Below are 17748 nucleotides of genomic sequence, written 5' to 3' on the forward strand. Positions count from 1 at the left end.
AAGATCAAGGAAACTGATTTGACGTGTATCAGATTGCATAGTAAATCTCCCTCCATAGAACACAAATATCATCAATATACCGTTTCTAAATAATGATGTGAGGCAAGAAAACATTTTTGAGAGGATTGAAAATAGACTGTTTCTCCATGTAACCCACATACAAATTAGCATAGTGAGGAGCCATGGGGGATCCATAGCAGTACCTTTTGTCTGAATAAAGAAATCATTTAGGAACATGAAATAGTTATGCGTGAGTACTATTTCAGCCAATGTTACAATGCATGCACTGGAAGGTAGTTCATTCGGGTCACGTTGCAGAAGAAAATGTTCCATAGCTTCAATACCGCCCTCGTGTGGAATATTAGTGTATAATGACTCAACATCAAAAGTAACTAACAATGTATTCTCAGGAGAGGATCAAGAGATTCAATGATAGAGATCCTACTACTGGTGTCCTTTACAAAGGAGGGGAGCTGTTCTGCGAGTGGTCTAATAAAAAAATCAACAAAAGTAGATAGAGGGGCCGTTACTGCATCAATGCCCGCTACAATAGGGCGCCCTGGAGGTTGTGTAACATTCTTGTGTAATTTCGGCAAAGTATAGAAAGTGGCAATTTTAGGGTGTTGAATAGCCAAAAAGCATGTTCTTTTTAGTTATCTGACCAGAACTTAAATACCCATCTAGGACAGTAAAGATAGTATTCTGAAATTGGGAAGTGGGGTCACTTCTGAGTTTCTTGTAAAAGGTGTTGTCAAGCAGCTGTCTATGACACTCATGTACATAAACTGTCCTATCCATGAGTACAACCGACCCACCCTTATCAGCAGGACATATAAGGACTGACGTATCGGATTGTAAATCAAGCGAAGCTTGTTTTTTATTCTTAGGTAAATTATGGAAAGATTTGGATCCCTGTTTATTCTTAAGGAGATGTCCAACATCATTTTCCACAAGTCTGCAATATGTCTCGCTAGAGTGATTGCGATTGGCTGGAGGTATAAAATAACTCTTGCTTCTAAAAGGAGTCGGAGTATGTGCAGGAGAGCAACCTACTGGTTCAATTGAAGTGTCAGAATTAGGGGAGTTAAAGTATTCCCTTAAACGGATGTTTCTAAAAAAAAAACAGAGAGGGGGTGACCTTGATAATTTATTGTTAAAACGAGAGGCTGCCTGGATCTTTAATTTAAAGACCCTTGCTCCCTTCGGTCTCAACGTAGACTTTGATCTGAAGCCATTATTATGATTATTGTGACTTTGCCATTGTAAGTGTTGTAAGCTTGTGTAGTCAAATTAATCTATGATCGTATTCTATCCATTAGTTGTTTGTATGCTGTTCTTTGTATGACATTTTAATATTTGATTATTAACCAATGATATTAGGCCACTCTTGCTCTCCTGCACATACTCCGACTCCTTTCAGAAGCAAGAGTTATTTTATACTCCAGCCAATCGCAATCACTCTATCCAGACATATTGCTATTGCTAATTTGTATGTGGGTTACATGGAGAAACCGTCTATTTTCAAGCCTCTCAAAAATGTTTTCTTGCCTCACATCATTATTTGGAAACGGTATATTGATGATATTTTTGTTCTATGGAGGGGTGATGCAAAACAGCTCCAGGCGTTTTATGCTTTTCTTAACTCCTGTTCTGAGTCTGAGCGTCTGAGATGTATTATGCAATCTGATGCACGTCAAATCAGTTTTCTTGATCTTCTGATCTTGTGTGAAGATAATGTTCTATACACTGATCTTTACAGGAAGCCTACTGATCGTAACAGTTTGTTGAGGGCTGATAGTTGTCACCCAAATGTAATGGCTGTGCTCAATGCAATGGCACTTATAAATGTAGATCCTTCAAACATCCACAAACAGGGAAATCGATCCCAATAAAAGGTGTTATTACGTGCTCCACTAAGGTAGTTATTTATCTTGTCCTTGTGGTAAAGATGATGTAGGTAAAACAAAGCGCGAATTAAAAGTACGTATCTCAGTGCATCGTAGCACCTATAAGTGTAAAAACTTTACTTATCCAGTTGCGGCCCACTTCTTGGAGGCAGGCCACTCGATCTCGTCTCTGCGTTATATTGGCATTGAACATGTCACCCTCCCTATGAGAGGGGGCGACCTTGACAATGTATTGTTAAAAAGGAGAGGCTGCCTGGATCTTTATTTTAAAGACCCTTGCGCCCTTCGGTCTAAACGTAGACTTTGATCTGAAGCCATTCTTGTGATTATTGTGACTTTGCCATTGTAATTGTTTGTAAGCTTGTGTAGTCAAATTAATCTATGATCGTATGCTATCCATTTTTTGTTTGTATGCTGTTCTTTGTATGGCATTTTAATATTTGATTATTAACCAATGATATTAGGCCACTCTTGGCCATGATTACAGACACCTGTGTCTTTTGACACTATATAAACGAGGCATCCCGCAGTGTTTGTGATTACACCCTGATGAAGACAGCTTGGCTGTCGAAACATTGGTAATTCAATTTTTGCATCTGAGCTCCTAGAGTGTGCGTCTCTCTTTATTTTATTTTCATGTGGTTCCGGAACTGACATGGCCAGTCATTTTTAGCATACACATTTCAACAACATGCTGGTTAATGTTGAATAAAAAAACGGTGATATAAGAAGAAAAAGAGTCAAGAGTTCAAGACTGTACATACCGGTGTTGAGGGGAAACAAACTACTTATCCCATACAGCATTGAGGTATGTGTCGTCCAGTCACAGAGCAGATGCAAGTCACGTGATCTGCTGTCAGCTGCCGTTATGTATTCGCTCGCAGATCATGTGGCTTGTATCTGCTCTATGATTGACAATACAACCCGCAAGGCTCACTACATCAACATACGAACGGTCTTGCAATCTTGGGGAGAAAATAGAATGAAAATAGAATGTTGCACAGTAATATCGCTATCGCTAATATTTATTATCACAACGGGTTCCAAGCATTGAGGATCCACTTCCTGGAAATGCTTGTCGGTGCCCTATCATCCTCCTCATGTTCACTCATTTCCCCATTCACCTTCAAGTTGCTGTATAAGGGGAAATAAAAACAACACCTGCTAGCTTGATATACCACTGGGGTATTTATGTGGTTCTTACTGAATTAAATGTATTGTTTAGATGTGTGTGAGTTGATGACAACTCCAGGCAGTGCTACAGCTTGTTTGTATCAAACTGCACAGACAAGGGCTGCGTTTCAAACACGTAAAAGACACATCCTCCTCCATTTACCCTCGCCTTATGCCCTTGGGGAATCCCAGCAGCCATATTTGTCGTCGGTCCAAACAATTAGCCAAGCAAGGGAAGTTGGCAACGTAAGCCCCTTAGCCCTTGTTTGTGATCAAGTGCACAATTTCTGTTCACTCCGGGGCCTGAAACACCCAATAACTCAATTTGTGATGATTGTATTACATCCGCTCAGAAAAGTCAGACAAAACTTAAAACCAACATTAATATGGAGAAGTCAACATACAAGTGTAAGTAAAAACGAATGTAAATAAGTTATGCTACTAATGCGTATGACGGCACAAACACGTATCGTAAAAGTAAGGATGTTTTAGTGCATACAACTTTCCCGGACATGATCATTTCTGATTTACCAGATATTGTCGAATGGCTAGTACTCGATGTCTGCGGATGCATTGTCTTCCAGCCAATATATGAAATACAATCATAATTGACTGTAGTGCATATAAAACACACACAGCAGCTATGTGTGGTTCCATGATGACTGAAAACACAACCGTGGGACGAACGAGTGACGAATCTCCGGGCAAGGAATTTATTCCTCCCCCACCCATTGCCTGGCAAGTGTCAATTCGTCATACTTCATGATACGTCTTCTGAACTGTCCACTTAATTTGAGGGCTGAGGGGAGAGGGTGTGTCTTTCACTTGTTTGGAACACAGCCAAGTAGGGAATTCAAGAAGTGATGTTTCTGTGGATGCTCCAGATGACCTTATTACACCATCATAATGAACTCAATTCAGCGAGGAGAACTTCTACGGGGCAAAAAGTATATATTTGTCAAGCGACCTCTTGATTTGACTTCCAAATGCAGTATCTGAGACCTGCATTTATAGTATTGACTGATGACCTATTTAGCTATCACTACATCACTGTTTCTTGACTAGACACATATTTCCATGCGCCCTCTTCCTCTCTCTCTAGAACACATCCACGCTCACACACATGTACACACGTGCATTCAGGCATTCTTACTCTCGCTCTCTGTCTATCACCAACACACACAGACACACACACCCGCATTCATACGCATTCACACTACCTCATGAAAAAGGAAGTTGTAGAGAATATAAAGAACATACTTTGATCTAACTAGGCGGTCCAGCTGACATACTGTATCTTTGGAACAGAAAGAAGGGTAAGAGATATATTCTCTGTTCTCTATTACATAGTGATAACTTAATAATTCTGCAACAAATGAGTGAAATATTTTTTTAAGTAACAGCTTAAGAGAGCAATAGTGGAGCGATGCAGATGAGCATATCTATTTCCCTGTCAGTTAAGTATTTTACATATCATGGTAGTACCACTTTCATGCATAAGCATGAATAAACGATGTATAGTTTACATTCTATTCATAAATGAGTATTTTCAAATGTATACTATTACTTATAAGCAGTTATAATGATTTATTGATGACTACTACAAAGCTTAACCAAGATCATTAATTAATTGTTGGAGATTGACAAAGATGCTGTAAGGAACTGAGGCAGAAGAACGTTGATATTCGAGGATCTGTATAACAGATAGATAGGAGGGTTGTTCCACAAATAGAGAGACATTTGTGTCCCTTTGATATTTTAATTAATTTGAACATAGGCCACATGGAAAATTCAATAAATATATATATTTTTTAATATGAATAATGACTTGCTGAAGTGCCAAAATGTATAATTTTGACATGCCCCTCTGTGCATCCTCTGTGACTTCTAGGAAGATTTTTAACCACTTAACACCAGACCTTTTCCAGGTTTTCACCATTACTGTAAAGCCCTAGTTGTGTTATTGCTTTGACAAAGTCATTTCTGAAGAGTATTATATAATTCATGTGATTAGATGAATCACTAATCACATAAAAATAAATATTCTTAAGAATCCTGTCCCTCAATTTAAGGTCAACCTTGTTACGTGAACTGGCCTCCCTTTTTAATATGGTGCAACTTTAAAAATAAAAAGCTGGTTCTACTCTTTTTGGCCATTTTGTGGTGGAAAACTGAGCATGTCGAGCGTAACACGTCAACCCTGTTACCCATAGATAGACGGGCTAGAAATGTTTTAATGATTCAATTTTGGGAGGAATGGACAGCTATTTCAATACATCCTCTGTACAGACCATGAACTACACTGTGGGAAATGGTTCTGGGTCGGCCTCTTGCGGCTTGATGGAGATCTCCGCCCACCCATTCTTCACCGTAACCTACTCCCTGGTCTTCCTGGTGGGCGTGGTTCTCAACGGCTTCACGGTGCGGGTCTACTTCTGCCGAGCCCAGCGCCACCAATCCAGCGTGACAGTATATATGCAGAACCTGGCCGCGGCAGACTTCTTCCTCAGCCTGTGTCTGCCTCTCCGCATTGCCAACTACGCCACCCACAACTCGACCATCATGCGCCACGTGTACTGCAACTTTGGAGCCACGGCCTTCTACCTCAACATGTACGCCAGCATCCTCTTCATGGACTACATCGCAGCCAACAGGTATTTATTGATAACTGACAAGTCCATGTCTGTCAGCCTGTATGCCATGGATTTGGTTGTTCTGTCTGATAGCACAGGCAAGAGGTTCTATAAAGAGGGAAATAGCAGTGGAAAAAATTCATGAGAATGCCCCTGCTAGCCAGCATAAATGGTTGAGACATTTTCCCATTCTTTACAACAGATACTGTAGGTGTTGTGTATATATAATCTTTATCCATTACATTTTTTGGGACTGTAAAAGAGAAAAGGCCAGCTGACCCTATCAAATTCCTTTCTCATGTCCAGTGACAAAACTACAGCAATCTTGTTTGATTTGTATATGTAAATCAAGTTGAATAGTCTTCTTGTGATGCTGCGTAAGTGTCGTCAGTGCTAGCTACCTTTCAAATGTATCTTTTTTTTTGTTGTTGCAAATTTCACCTTCAAAAGGTGCACATTTCACTGACACCATTCAGGTTGGCAGCCATGTTCATGAATACAACATCAGTAAGACTCAGTAATGAGTCAGTTCTCAATTCCTCTTACCCCTGCTAAGCCATCCTACTGCCTACAGGTACCTGAAGATCGTCCGTCCTCTGGAGACCCACACCCTGCAAACGGTGCGTGCTGCCCACTACATCTCCATGGCAACCTGGCTCACCCTTCTGGCCTCATCATCTGCGTACCTGACCGTATCCCTCCTCACCACTTGGGGTGCAGATCTCATCCCTGGTACCATAGGCTGCGACTCCCTCCAAAGCACCCAGCTTCTACTGCTCTACAAGATAATCCACAGTTTCTCGGCCGCCATCTTCCTCTTTGTTCTGTTTTCCCTCGTCTTCTTCTACTGGGGCACCATCCTCAGGCTGCGACAGGCGCAGCTGAACCAGCAGAAACATCTTTCCTGTGGATCCGGAAGGAACCTCAGCCGCTCCAAGAGAAACATGCTAGTTCTGGTCACTGTGTTCTGCGTGTGCTTTGTGCCGTACCACCTGGTGCGCCTGCCCTACGCCTTCATCCGGCCCTTCTTGCACAGGTGTTACTGGCATCAGGCCTTCTACTACATGAAGGAGCTGGCAGTGCTGCTGTCAGTCCTCAATGCCTGCCTGGACCCACTCATCTACTTCATCTTCTGTAAGACCTTCAGGGCCCAGCTGGGCATGCAGAGGCGTCTTAGTATAACAATGGCACAGCCAGACAGTACAGCTCCACCGCCAGGAGCTAGGAGAATTAGCCAGGGAACCTGACCACCCTGCCATGCACCCAGACAAGGACTCGTTCAGCATGTCGAGACGGGCCAGTGTAATTTAGGACACACCGCACTTCCCTCCTCTGTTCTATCTACTAGAAATTATTTGAACTTTGCATTGGGGAAAAAAGATAAACTGCCTAGAATGTCAATACTTGTTTTGTAGGCTAAAATGTGCTAATTTGATGTCTCTACTCAATACAGAATATGACATGGGTTACCTATGGGCATCCTTTGGTATAGATAGAACATACATTTGCCTATTTGCCTTGTACTGCTATTTTGCCCTGTTGAGAGCCTAGACCTCAGACTTAAATTTTCCTGAAAAACTCAGACGACAGCTTGACCTGACTGACTATATGTAACCTGTGGTTTACCTTAGTGATTTAGACGGGAAAATATATTGTTTGGCCTTGTTTCTGTCCCCAACCTCTCTATTCAACCTACCTGCACACACACTCTTAATAAATGGCTCTAGTATTGTTGTTGACAAAAGTACAGTATTAATCATTGTGCGTTCAATCAATCAAACCATGGCAACACGTACAGCCAGATAAAACACCAGGGTTAGTGTCTGTGCACTTCGTGTCTTATGTATTTATATCAAGCTCCAATAAATGATACACATTAGAAATGAGTACCTGTCATAATTTCCATGTGTGATCAAAAGCACAGATTAGGGAACAGAAATGACACTTCTCTATGGAGCACATGTTATTTCTGTGCATCAGTTCCTGTAGCAGATACAGACCGCCGAAACCCACCACAGAATTTCATGTCCTCAAAATGTAAAACCTTAAAAGCATAACATAATATAGCTAAAAGCTTTTTTTGTTTTTGTGTGGTATGAGGAAGGCTTTTTACAAGAGGAAGTCCAACATACAGAATGCCAAAACAATATTGTAGCAAATAAACCTAAAAATAAAATATGCAATTAAAGTGCATCCTCTTTTAAAGCGTTAGATTACACCTCAGTTTCTAATGCTAAATAGACGTGTCAAATAGGACATTTCAACAAAAAATAGGATTGTTTCAATCTACTGTACAAATGGTGAGATACTATCAAGCAAACGTAATCCTTGGGTATAATGGGATAAAAAATATATTTTTAAATGGTTAGATTGTTTACAAATTGGTGAGATTCAGAATGGAAATCTTTTCTGGCTTCCTTTTACCGGTCAATGACTGTCTAGGATGTGTCTTCTGGGTATATACGCTAAAGAAGTTGAACGTGAAACTCATAGTGTTCACCACTTCCTGTAATCTCATTTTAAACAGACAGTGACTTCGGTGACTCAGCTGAAAACCAACAAACAGACACAACGGAGGAGTGACATTTTAGAGTAAGGTTCTCATTATTTATTTTTTTAAACAAGGTTCATAGGTGTTGTACTAAGATCACTGCAGTACACTTGTTTATGTTTTGCTGGCTGGTCTCAGTTTTCTAAACAAATCAAATTTGTATGAATTAACCACATGTGGATTTTTTTTTTCAGTCAAAGGTGCATGTTGTGTTAGACTATCTACTCCCCAATTGATGATGACGCTTCCCACAAACTCCACCGATGACACCCTCCCTCAGTGTGTTGTCAATGACCAGATGGAGCCTTTCAGCGTGCTCTACATCCTGGTCTTTCTCACCAGCATAGCTGCCAACCTGGTGGCTCTGTGGGTGTTCATACACAGCTACAATGACAAGAAGAGCATCAATGTCTACCTGGTCAATCTCCTGACCGCTGACCTCCTGCTCACCCTGGCCCTGCCCTTCAAGGTGGCCAAAGACCTGGGTGTGGCACCCTGGGGCTTCATGGTCTTCCACTGCCAGGTGAGCGCCGTGGTAGTCTACATCAGCATGTATGTGTCCATCTTCTTCCTCACCTTCGTCAGCATTGACTGCTACATGCAGATCAGGTATTATTATGGTTTTGAAACTGTCTTTTGAACTTATTTTAATGTTGTACTATTGTTAATTATTGTGTAAGGATTATTAGCATTTTTTGGGGTTAAATGTTTTGCTGGAATTAGAGGCACTTTAAACAGTGATTGATTGATTTATTGATTGATTGACCAGCCAGAGCTCCAGACTGTTCCGTATACAAGAAGTGGGCTTCGCCAGGCTGATGTCAGTGACGGTGTGGCTACTTGTGCTCCTCATCATGGTGCCCAACATGGCCCTGCCCATCCAGGACGTCCCAGAGAGGAAGTTCCTGAGCTGCTCCAAGCTGAAGCAGGAGGTGGGACTCCACTGGCACGGCCTCTCAGTCTTCCTCTGTACCTTCCTGTTCCTCAACACGTCCACGGCTGTCCTCGTCTCCAACGGTCTGGTGCTAAAGAGGTTGCTGGCGAGCAGGAATGACCCTGAACAGTGGCGCCATGCTCGCCGTGCAACCGTCAATGTTACGGTGGTGACGGCAGCGTACGTGGTGTGCTTCGTGCCATACCACGTGGTACGGACGCCCTATACGCTGGCACAGACCGAGGTCATCACTCCAGACTGCCAGACCAAGAGGCACCTCTTCCTGGCCAAGGAGTCCACATTACTGCTGGTGGTGCTGCATCTCTGCCTGGACCCCGTGCTCTACTACTACTTCTCCAAGGCATTCAGACAGAGCGTCAGGAAGGTGTTCACGAGTAGGAGGAGCAGACGGGATTCGAACACCATCCCAAGCCAGTGAAGACTTGAAGCTACAGCCAATAACTGCCAAGGAGTAGGGAGAGAGAGGGGTGACAGAGATAAAGAAACAGAGAATGACCGCCGTATGAAAAACATTTTACAAACCACTTTACAATAGTGGTTGTGGTTGTCTAGGCCTGTAGGACTAGACAAAAATATTCTTCGCTGTGAGGTGTTTTATGCAGTGCCATGATGTTGTGATGTTATGATTGCATTGTTTTACATTTCACTGTTGCATGATCACACTGAATTAAAGTAACAGATGATTGCTTCTTTTTCGCTAAATTCCTGCATTTCAACACATTTTGACACAGTGCAGAGAAAAATGTCTAGTTTTATAATGGTATTCTACACATTTTGTCATTAGATTAAGAGAAAATGTTTCAGTTTTAAAGCTAATTTCCTGCAATTCTACACTTTTTTTGTTATGGGGCAGGATCCCACCCCTAAGTTTTATAGCTCATCTCATGCTTTTGTTCATATTTTGCTAGCACACGGTGTCCCTGACTAGCAAGCTAGCTAGTTAGCTAACACACAATGTCGCTCTAGCCTCTCATCTGCTGTGCTAGCGGGAGGCGGGGGCGACCGGTAGACAGTGTCCTTCTCCCACGCCTGTCTGGCATGATTTTCTCCGGTATGCAGCAGACGAGAGGTGTGGGTGACACCGTGTACTAACTAACTAAAAGTAGCACAAAGTGTTGCTAACTAGCTAGTTAGCCCCACCCTAGCTTATTAGTTAGCTAGCACATGGTGTCGCCCCAGCCTCCGGTAGACAGTGTCCTTCGCCACCTGTTGTCCCGCAGTTCTGTTAACAAAGGTGGGGACAGGTGTTTGGCAGGTGGGAGCGAATGACAGTCTACTGGTTAATAATTTTATTTCCCTTTTGACCTGCATTCAAAAGTGTTGCAAGCATGAACCTGGCCCTGCTTTTGTGCAGTGTGTCATGTGGTCAATTTAACTTCCATCAATCCAAAAATCAAGCGCAATCAACTTGACATTCAGGACTCTGCTTGAAGAACACGTGAGAACATGTCTGGAGAAGGATTGGCAGGGGTGGTAGCAGAGAGAAACTGCAATTCGATTGAAGGGGAATGGGCAAACAATCAAACTTTTCTCGGCGTGATGGCAGTTCAGCCCAGCTGTAACTGGGTCAGAGACGGTAGGAGATAGTGACTGAGAAGAAAGCAAAGCAAGTACGGGCATAGCGGTACAAATAAAGGGGAGAGAGGGAAAAATAAAAAACAAAGCAGGAGAGAAAGGGAGTAGGGTTTTGAAGGGGAGCACGAGGAGTATGGAGGATATGAAGAAAAGGATGATTGAGGAAAGCAACAGAGTTTCCAACGTCAGAGGCAGTTCAGTGGTAGAGTGCTGAGGAGGAAGGGCAAGATAAGTTGCGAGGGGATCATGGAGGTCAAGAGGAGCTTAAAGTGATTCTGAGGTTCAGGGAGGAAGGGGGAGTTGGGGCAATGAGTCCGGTAAGGTTGACTGACGGCTGTGATAAAACAGTTGATTGGGGAAGTTGTCAATACAATAGGGTTAAGAGATGGGAGCTTGTTTGTGCTCTGTAAAGACATGGGGTGGAGGCAAAAACCTCAGAGTGAAGCAAATAGGGAACTGTACAGTGGTGTTGAGCAGCTGGACTGATTCATTGGGGTGATAACAGGACTGCCTGTGAGTGCTATAGCACTAAAGAGGTAAGTGAAATGTTGAGAGGAAGCGTTCTAGTGAATTTTCAAAGATGGCAAGCAACAAGGGATGAAGTGAGGGTAGATAGCCCGTCTATTCTGTTACATTTCACGGACAGGATACTTCCAAATAAAGTCACCACAGGATATATGAGTTATTATGTGAGGGCTTATGTACCCAAGCCTTTAAGATGTTCTAACTGTCAGAGGTTTGGGCATGTGGCAACAGCCTGTAAAGAGAGAAAGAGGCTTGCCAGGTGTGGAGGGGAGCATGAGTATGGGAACTGTGTCAATGGTGTACAACCAAAGTGCTACAGCTGTGGGGGTGGTCATAGTGTGGTGTATGGTGGGTTTTGAGGCAATGAAGCAGGCAGTGGAGGTGCAACAAGTGAGAGAGAAGGGTGTCATATGGTGAGGCAGTGAGGGAGGTTCAGGTCCAGGGAGATACAGGTTCAAGGAAGAGATGGGTTGGAGCATCTAGACCAGGGATAACGGGGCAGGTGGGCAGATATCTCATATACAGTTGAAGTCGGAAGTTAACTGTACATACAAATACATATAAACTCAGCTTTTCACAATTCATTACAATTAATCCCAGTAGAAATGATCTGTCTTAGGTCAGTTAGGATCACCACTTTATTTTAAGAATGTGAAATGCCAGAATAATAGTAGAGATAATGATTTCTTTCAGCTTTTATTTCATCACATTCCCAATGGGTCAAAAGTTTACGTACACTCAATTAATATTTGGTAGCATTGCATTTAAATTGTTTAAGGACACACCGCACTGCCCTCCTTCTGGATCATGTGCCAGTACAGTTGAATCTGTTGAAAATGGCAGTTGTAAAGGAACTTCTGAATGTAATTTATTGCCACAAATTCATCGGATGCTATACACGTAAAACTGTTTTCCTTTGCTAATCTGTTTACTCTAACTATTTCTGTATATATTGTACATTGTCTATCTACTGTATATATTTTTTCCAGCATCTCTTCCACATACCTAGAAATGATTAGAACTTTGTATTGGGGGGAAAAAAATGGAACTGCCTGGAACATAAATAAATATATATTATAAAATACATATTGAGGCTAAAATTGGCTAACTAAAAATGTGATGTCTCTACTCAATACAGAATAGGAAATGGGTTACCTATGGGCTTCCTTTGGTCTAGATAGAACATTTGCCTATTTTCCTTGTACCGCTATCTTGCCCGGCTGAGAGCCTCGACCTCAGCTATAATTTTTTCCTTTAATAATAAACTCAGACGACAGCTTGACCTGACTATATGTAACCTGTGGTTTACCTTAGTGATTTAGACGGAGAAATATACTGCTTGGCATTGTTTCTGTCCCCAACCTCTCTATTCAACCAACCTGCTCACTCATTGTCCTCTTAGTCAATGGCTCTAGTATTGTTTTTGACAAAAGTACAATATTAATCATTGTGCTTTCAATCAATCAAACCATGGCAACACGTACAGCCAGATAAAACACCAGGGTTAGTGTCTGTGCACTTCGTGTCTTATGTATTTATATCAAGCTCCAATAAATGATACACATTAGAAATGAGTACCTGTCATAATTTCCATGTGTGATCAAAAGCACAGATTAGGGAACAGAAATGACACTTCTCTATGGAGCACATCTTATTTCTGTGCATCAGTTCCTGTAGCAGATACAGACCGCCGAAACCCACCACAGAATTTCATGTCCTCAAAATGTAAAACCTTAAAAGCATAACATAATATAGCTAAAAGCTTTTTGTTTTGTGTGGTATGAAGAAGGCTTTTACAAGAGGAAGTCCAACATACAGAATGCCAAAACAATATTGGAGCAAATAGTAACACCTAAATATAAAATATGCAATTGTGCATCTTTTAAAGCATTAGATTATATCTCAGTTTCTAATGCTAAATAGACCTGTCAAATAGGACATTTCAACCAAAAATAGGACTTGTTTCAATCTGCTTTACAAATGGTGAGATACTATCAAGCAAACGTATTCCTTAGGTACACTGAGATAAAAAAATAAAATAAAAAATGGTTAGACTGTTTTTCAAACTACAAAATGGTGGGATTCAGAATGGAAATCTTTTTGGGCTTCCTTCTACAGGTCACTGACTGTCTAGGATGTGTCGTCTGGGTGTATACGCTAAAGAAATTGAACATGAAACTCATTGTGTTCACCACTTCCTGTAATGTCATTTTAAACAGACAGTAACTTCGGTGTCTCAGCTGAAAACCAACAAACAGACACAACGAAAGAGTGACATCTGAAGTAAGTATTATTTTTAAACAAGGTTCATAGGTGTTGTTCTAAGATCACTGCAGTACACTTGTTTATGTTTTGCTGGCTGGCCTCAGTTTTCTAAACAAATCACATTTGTATGACCTAACCACATGTGGATTTTTTTGTTGTCAGTGCCATGGAAATTTGTTTAATTAAGTAAAATCAACACCTAAAATAAACAATAAACAGTAACAAATAAACAAACCCCTTTAATCAGCAATCTAATCATTTCAACCTGTTGATATAAATTTAGTAAAAACTTTCCTGATTTTTAACAAATCTAAAATCTTTCAAAAGTCATCAGTGTAAAAATCAAAACAAACTTTTTTCCACTCATATCCACAAAGTTTTCATTCCTCAAAGGTCAACACTGTTCAGCATGTACATTAATGATCTTCCTTCTGTCTGTACAGGGTCTGAAGTTCTAATGTATGCAGATGATACTGTGATAAATTCATGCAAATAACAAACAAACTACACAAGAACTCACTACTCACTACGGCAGGGTAGCCTAGTGGTTAGAGCATTGGACTAGTAACTGAAAGGTTGCAAGTTCAAATCCCTGAGCTGACAAGGTACAAAATCTGTCGTTCTGCCCCTGAACAGGCAGTTAACCCACTGTTCCTAGGCCGTCATTGAAAATAAGAATTTGTTCTTAACTGACTTGCCTAGTAAAATAAAAACTATAATGGTTCAGATGACAAAATTGCTCAGAGACTCATGTTTACATCTCAATAAAATAAAACACAATCAGCATGTTTCTTAAAAAACAACAACTGATGCCCCTGAGACAGATGTCTATGTATCAGGGGGAAAAGCACAAATAACAATATTCAACCTAGATAGTTTCCCAAAACATATACAATTGTTTTGACTATAGAGTTAACAAAACTATCATTAAAATCTATGATACTCCCCCACTTAACATACTACCTTACTAGTTTGGCCCAAGCTTGCTTTTCAACATTAATACCCATTCAGTCTTCTGCCAACAGGCTCTCAAACTACTCAACCTGCAATCAACTTTAATGACCTGACATTGTTCCACATAATGGAAACAGATTATAATGTTAGACTACATTAACTTTCCTGCTCAAATTCAATGGTGTTACCTAAACAATCAAACCAAGAATCAATAACCATCAGAACACATTATCACAATGTTTCCTTACTCACACCTGAATCACTTTCAGCTCAAAATATCCTATTTCTTTTTTTTTCCCAGTGGGCAAAAGCTTTAAAACCAAACTTTACAACTTTATCTTCTCTTTCATCTTCACACTTATGAAATGTCCAAGACTGTAAAAATAACACACACAGCGCCAAAATTATAACATGTGTCAGTCAATCTATAAGAATTAAAAACATTTCGGTGGGCACCTCTCTATCGCCATTATCTCTCCGCTATTATTTAGAATTTCTTTAATTTAGGTAACTGTCTCCTCTATTGATACAGTTATTTAAATACGACTCAATTCTCAATACATTATTCCAGCAGATCATTTAGTGCCGCAGTCAAACGACCACCCCTCATCACTGTCAAACGCTCCCTAAAACACTTCTGTGAGCAGGCCTTTCTAATCGACCTGGCCCGGGTATCCTGGAAGGACATTGACCTCATCCTGTCAGTTGAGGATGCCTGGTCATTCTTTAAGAGTAACTTCCTCACCATTTTAGATAAGCATGCTCCGTTCAAAAATGCAGAACTAAGAACAGATACAGCCCTTGGTTCACTCCAGACCTGACTGCCCTCGACCAGCACAAAAACATCCTGTGGCGGACTGCAATAGCATCGAACAGTCCCGCGATATGCAACTGTTCAGGAAGTCAGGAACCAATACACGCAGTCAGTCAGGAAAGCTAAGGCCAGCTTCTTCAGGCAGAAGTTTGCATCCTGTAGCTCCAACTCCAAAAAGTTCTGGGACACTGTGAAGTCCATGGAGAACAAGAGCACCTCCTCCCAGCTGCCCACTGCACTGAGGCTAGGGAACACGGTCACCACCGACAAATCCATGATTATCGAAAACTTCAACAAGCATTTCTCAACGGCTGGCCATGCCTTCCGCCTGGCTACTCCTACCTCGGCCAACAGCTCCGGCCCCCCGCAGCTCCTCGCCCAAGCCTCTCCAGGTTCTCCTTTACCCAAATCCAGATAGCAGATGTTCTGAAGAGCTGCAAAACCTGGACCCGTATAAATCAGCTGGGCTTGACAATTTGGACCCTCTATTTCTGAAACTATCCGCCGCCATTGTCGCAGCCCCTATTACCAGCCTGTTCAACCTCTCTTTCATATCGTCTGAGATCCCCAAAGGATTGAAAGCTGCCGCAGTCATCCCCCTCTTCAAGGGGGAGACACCCTGGACCCAAACTGTTACAGACCTATATCCATCCTGCCCTGCCTATCTAAGGTCTTGAAAGCCGAGTCAACAAACAGGTCACTGACCATCTCGAATCCCACCGTACCTTCTCCGCTATGCAATCTGGTTTCCGAGCCGGTCACGGGTGCACCTCAACCACACTCAAGGTACTAAACGACATCATAACCGCCATCGATAAAAGACAGTACTGTGCATCAGTCTTCATCGACCTTGCCAAGGCTTTCGACTCTGTCAATCACCATATTCTTATCGGCAGACTCAGTAGCCTCGGTTTTCGGATGACTGCCTTGCCTGGTTCACCAATTACTTTGCAGACAGAGTTCAGTGTGTCAAATCGGAGGGCATGTTGTCCGGTCCTCTGGCAGTCTCTATGGGGGTGCCACAGGGTTCAATTCTCGGGCCGACTCTTTTCTCTGTATATATCAATGATGTTGCTCTTGCTGCGGGCGATTCCCTGATCCACCTCTACGCAGACGACACCATTGTATACACTTTCGGCCCGTCATTGGACACTGTGCTATCTAACCTCAATCGAGCTTCAATGCCATACAACACTCCTTCCGTGGCCTCCAACTACTCTTAAATGCTAGTAAAACCAAATGCATGCTTTACAACCGATCACTGCCTGCACCCGCATGCCCGACTAGCATCACCACACTGGATGGTTCCGACCTTGAATATGTGGACACCTATAAGTACCTAGGTGTCTGGCTAGACTGCAAACTCTCCTTCCAGACCCATATCAAACATCTCCAATCGAAAATCAAATCAAGAATCAGCTTTCTATTCCGCAACAAAGCCTCCTTCACTCACGCTGCCAAGCTTACCCTAGTAAAACTGACTATCCTACCGATCCTCGACTTCGGCGACGTCATCTACAAAACAATGCATTTTCCAGCATGATGGAGCAACTAAGTGGCTCGGGAACAAAACATCGATATTTTGGGTCCATGGCCAGAAACTCCCCAGACCTTAATCCCATTGAGATATTGTGGTCAATCCTCAAGAGGCGGGTGGACAAACAAAAACCCACAAATTCTGACAAACTCCAAGCATTGATTTTGCAAGAATGGGCTGCCATCATTCAGGATGTAGCCCAGAAGTTAATTGACAGCATGCCAGGGCAGATTGCAGAGGTCTTGAAAAGAAGGGTCAACACTGCAAATATTGACTCTTTGCATCAACTTCATGTAACTGTCAATAGAAGCCTTTGACACTTATGAAATGCTTGTAATTATACTTCAGTATTCCATAGTATCATCTGACAAAAATATCTAAAGACACTGAAGCAGCAGACTGTGAAGATTAATATTTGTGTCATTCTCAAAACTTTTGGCCACGACTGTACATGTAGGTAGGGTTTAATAAACAGCGAGTAGCAGCAGTGCAAAAACGAAGTGTGTGTGTGTGTGTGTGTGTGGGGGGGGGTGTATCTATGCAAATAGTCCAGGTGGACATTTGATTAATTGTTCAGCAGTCTTATGGCTTGGGGGTAGAAGCTGTTAAGGAGCCTTTTGGTCCTTGACTTGGCGCTCCGGTACCGCTTGCCGTGTGATACCATAGAGAACAGTGACTGGAGTCTTTGACATTTTCTTGGGCCTTCCTCTGACATAGTATATACACTACCGTTCCAAAGCACTTTTTTTGTCCATTAAAATAACATAAAATTATCAGAGATACAGTGTAGACATTGTTAATGTTGTAAATTACTATTGTTGCTGGAAACGGCAGATTTTTTATGGAATATCTACATAGG

General features: G+C 41.9%; 2 protein-coding genes across 5 annotated transcripts; both read left to right on the forward strand.

The window, feature by feature from the left end:
* The first annotated feature begins 3313 nt into the window (after positions 1-3313).
* Positions 3314-9675, forward strand: gpr171 (G protein-coupled receptor 171). 4 transcript variants are annotated; one of them, XM_052467179.1, is made up of 4 exons: positions 3314-3488; positions 8241-8305; positions 8459-8873; positions 9034-9668. In XM_052467179.1, exons 3-4 carry the CDS (start codon positions 8500-8502, stop codon positions 9635-9637), a joined length of 978 nt encoding a protein of 325 aa, XP_052323139.1. In that variant the 5' UTR covers positions 3314-3488; positions 8241-8305; positions 8459-8499; the 3' UTR covers positions 9638-9668. The 4 variants fall into 4 exon arrangements, with proteins under 4 accessions (XP_052323139.1, XP_052323138.1, XP_052323141.1 ...); XM_052467178.1 differs by lacking the exon at positions 3314-3488 and adding an exon at positions 4314-4396 and having other exon boundaries at positions 9034-9675; XM_052467181.1 differs by lacking the exon at positions 3314-3488 and adding an exon at positions 4314-4396 and having other exon boundaries at positions 8459-8787; positions 9038-9668.
* LOC127906040 (P2Y purinoceptor 14) lies at positions 5337-6960 on the forward strand. The gene is made up of 2 exons (XM_035791456.2): positions 5337-5734; positions 6288-6960. Exons 1-2 carry the CDS (start codon positions 5337-5339, stop codon positions 6958-6960), a joined length of 1071 nt encoding a protein of 356 aa, XP_035647349.2.
* Positions 9676-17748: the final 8073 nt, after the last annotated feature.

The sequence above is a fragment of the Oncorhynchus keta genome, chromosome 18, assembly GCF_023373465.1.
Source record: "Oncorhynchus keta strain PuntledgeMale-10-30-2019 chromosome 18, Oket_V2, whole genome shotgun sequence".
NCBI lineage: Eukaryota > Metazoa > Chordata > Actinopteri > Salmoniformes > Salmonidae > Oncorhynchus > Oncorhynchus keta.

What these genes read in the sequence shown, in the direction of transcription:
- LOC127906040 (XM_035791456.2), top strand. Translation starts at nt 5,337, where the DNA reads ATGGACAGCTATTTCAATACATCCTCTGTACAGACCATGAACTACACT. An exon ending in GACTACATCGCAGCCAACAG is followed by an intron (nt 5,735 to 6,287) that starts GTATTTATTGAT and finishes TACTGCCTACAG; the next exon opens with GTACCTGAAGATCGTCCGTC.
- gpr171 (XM_052467179.1), top strand. Translation starts at nt 8,500, where the DNA reads ATGATGACGCTTCCCACAAACTCCACCGATGACACCCTCCCTCAGTGT. An exon ending in GACTGCTACATGCAGATCAG is followed by an intron (nt 8,874 to 9,033) that starts GTATTATTATGG and finishes TTGATTGACCAG; the next exon opens with CCAGAGCTCCAGACTGTTCC.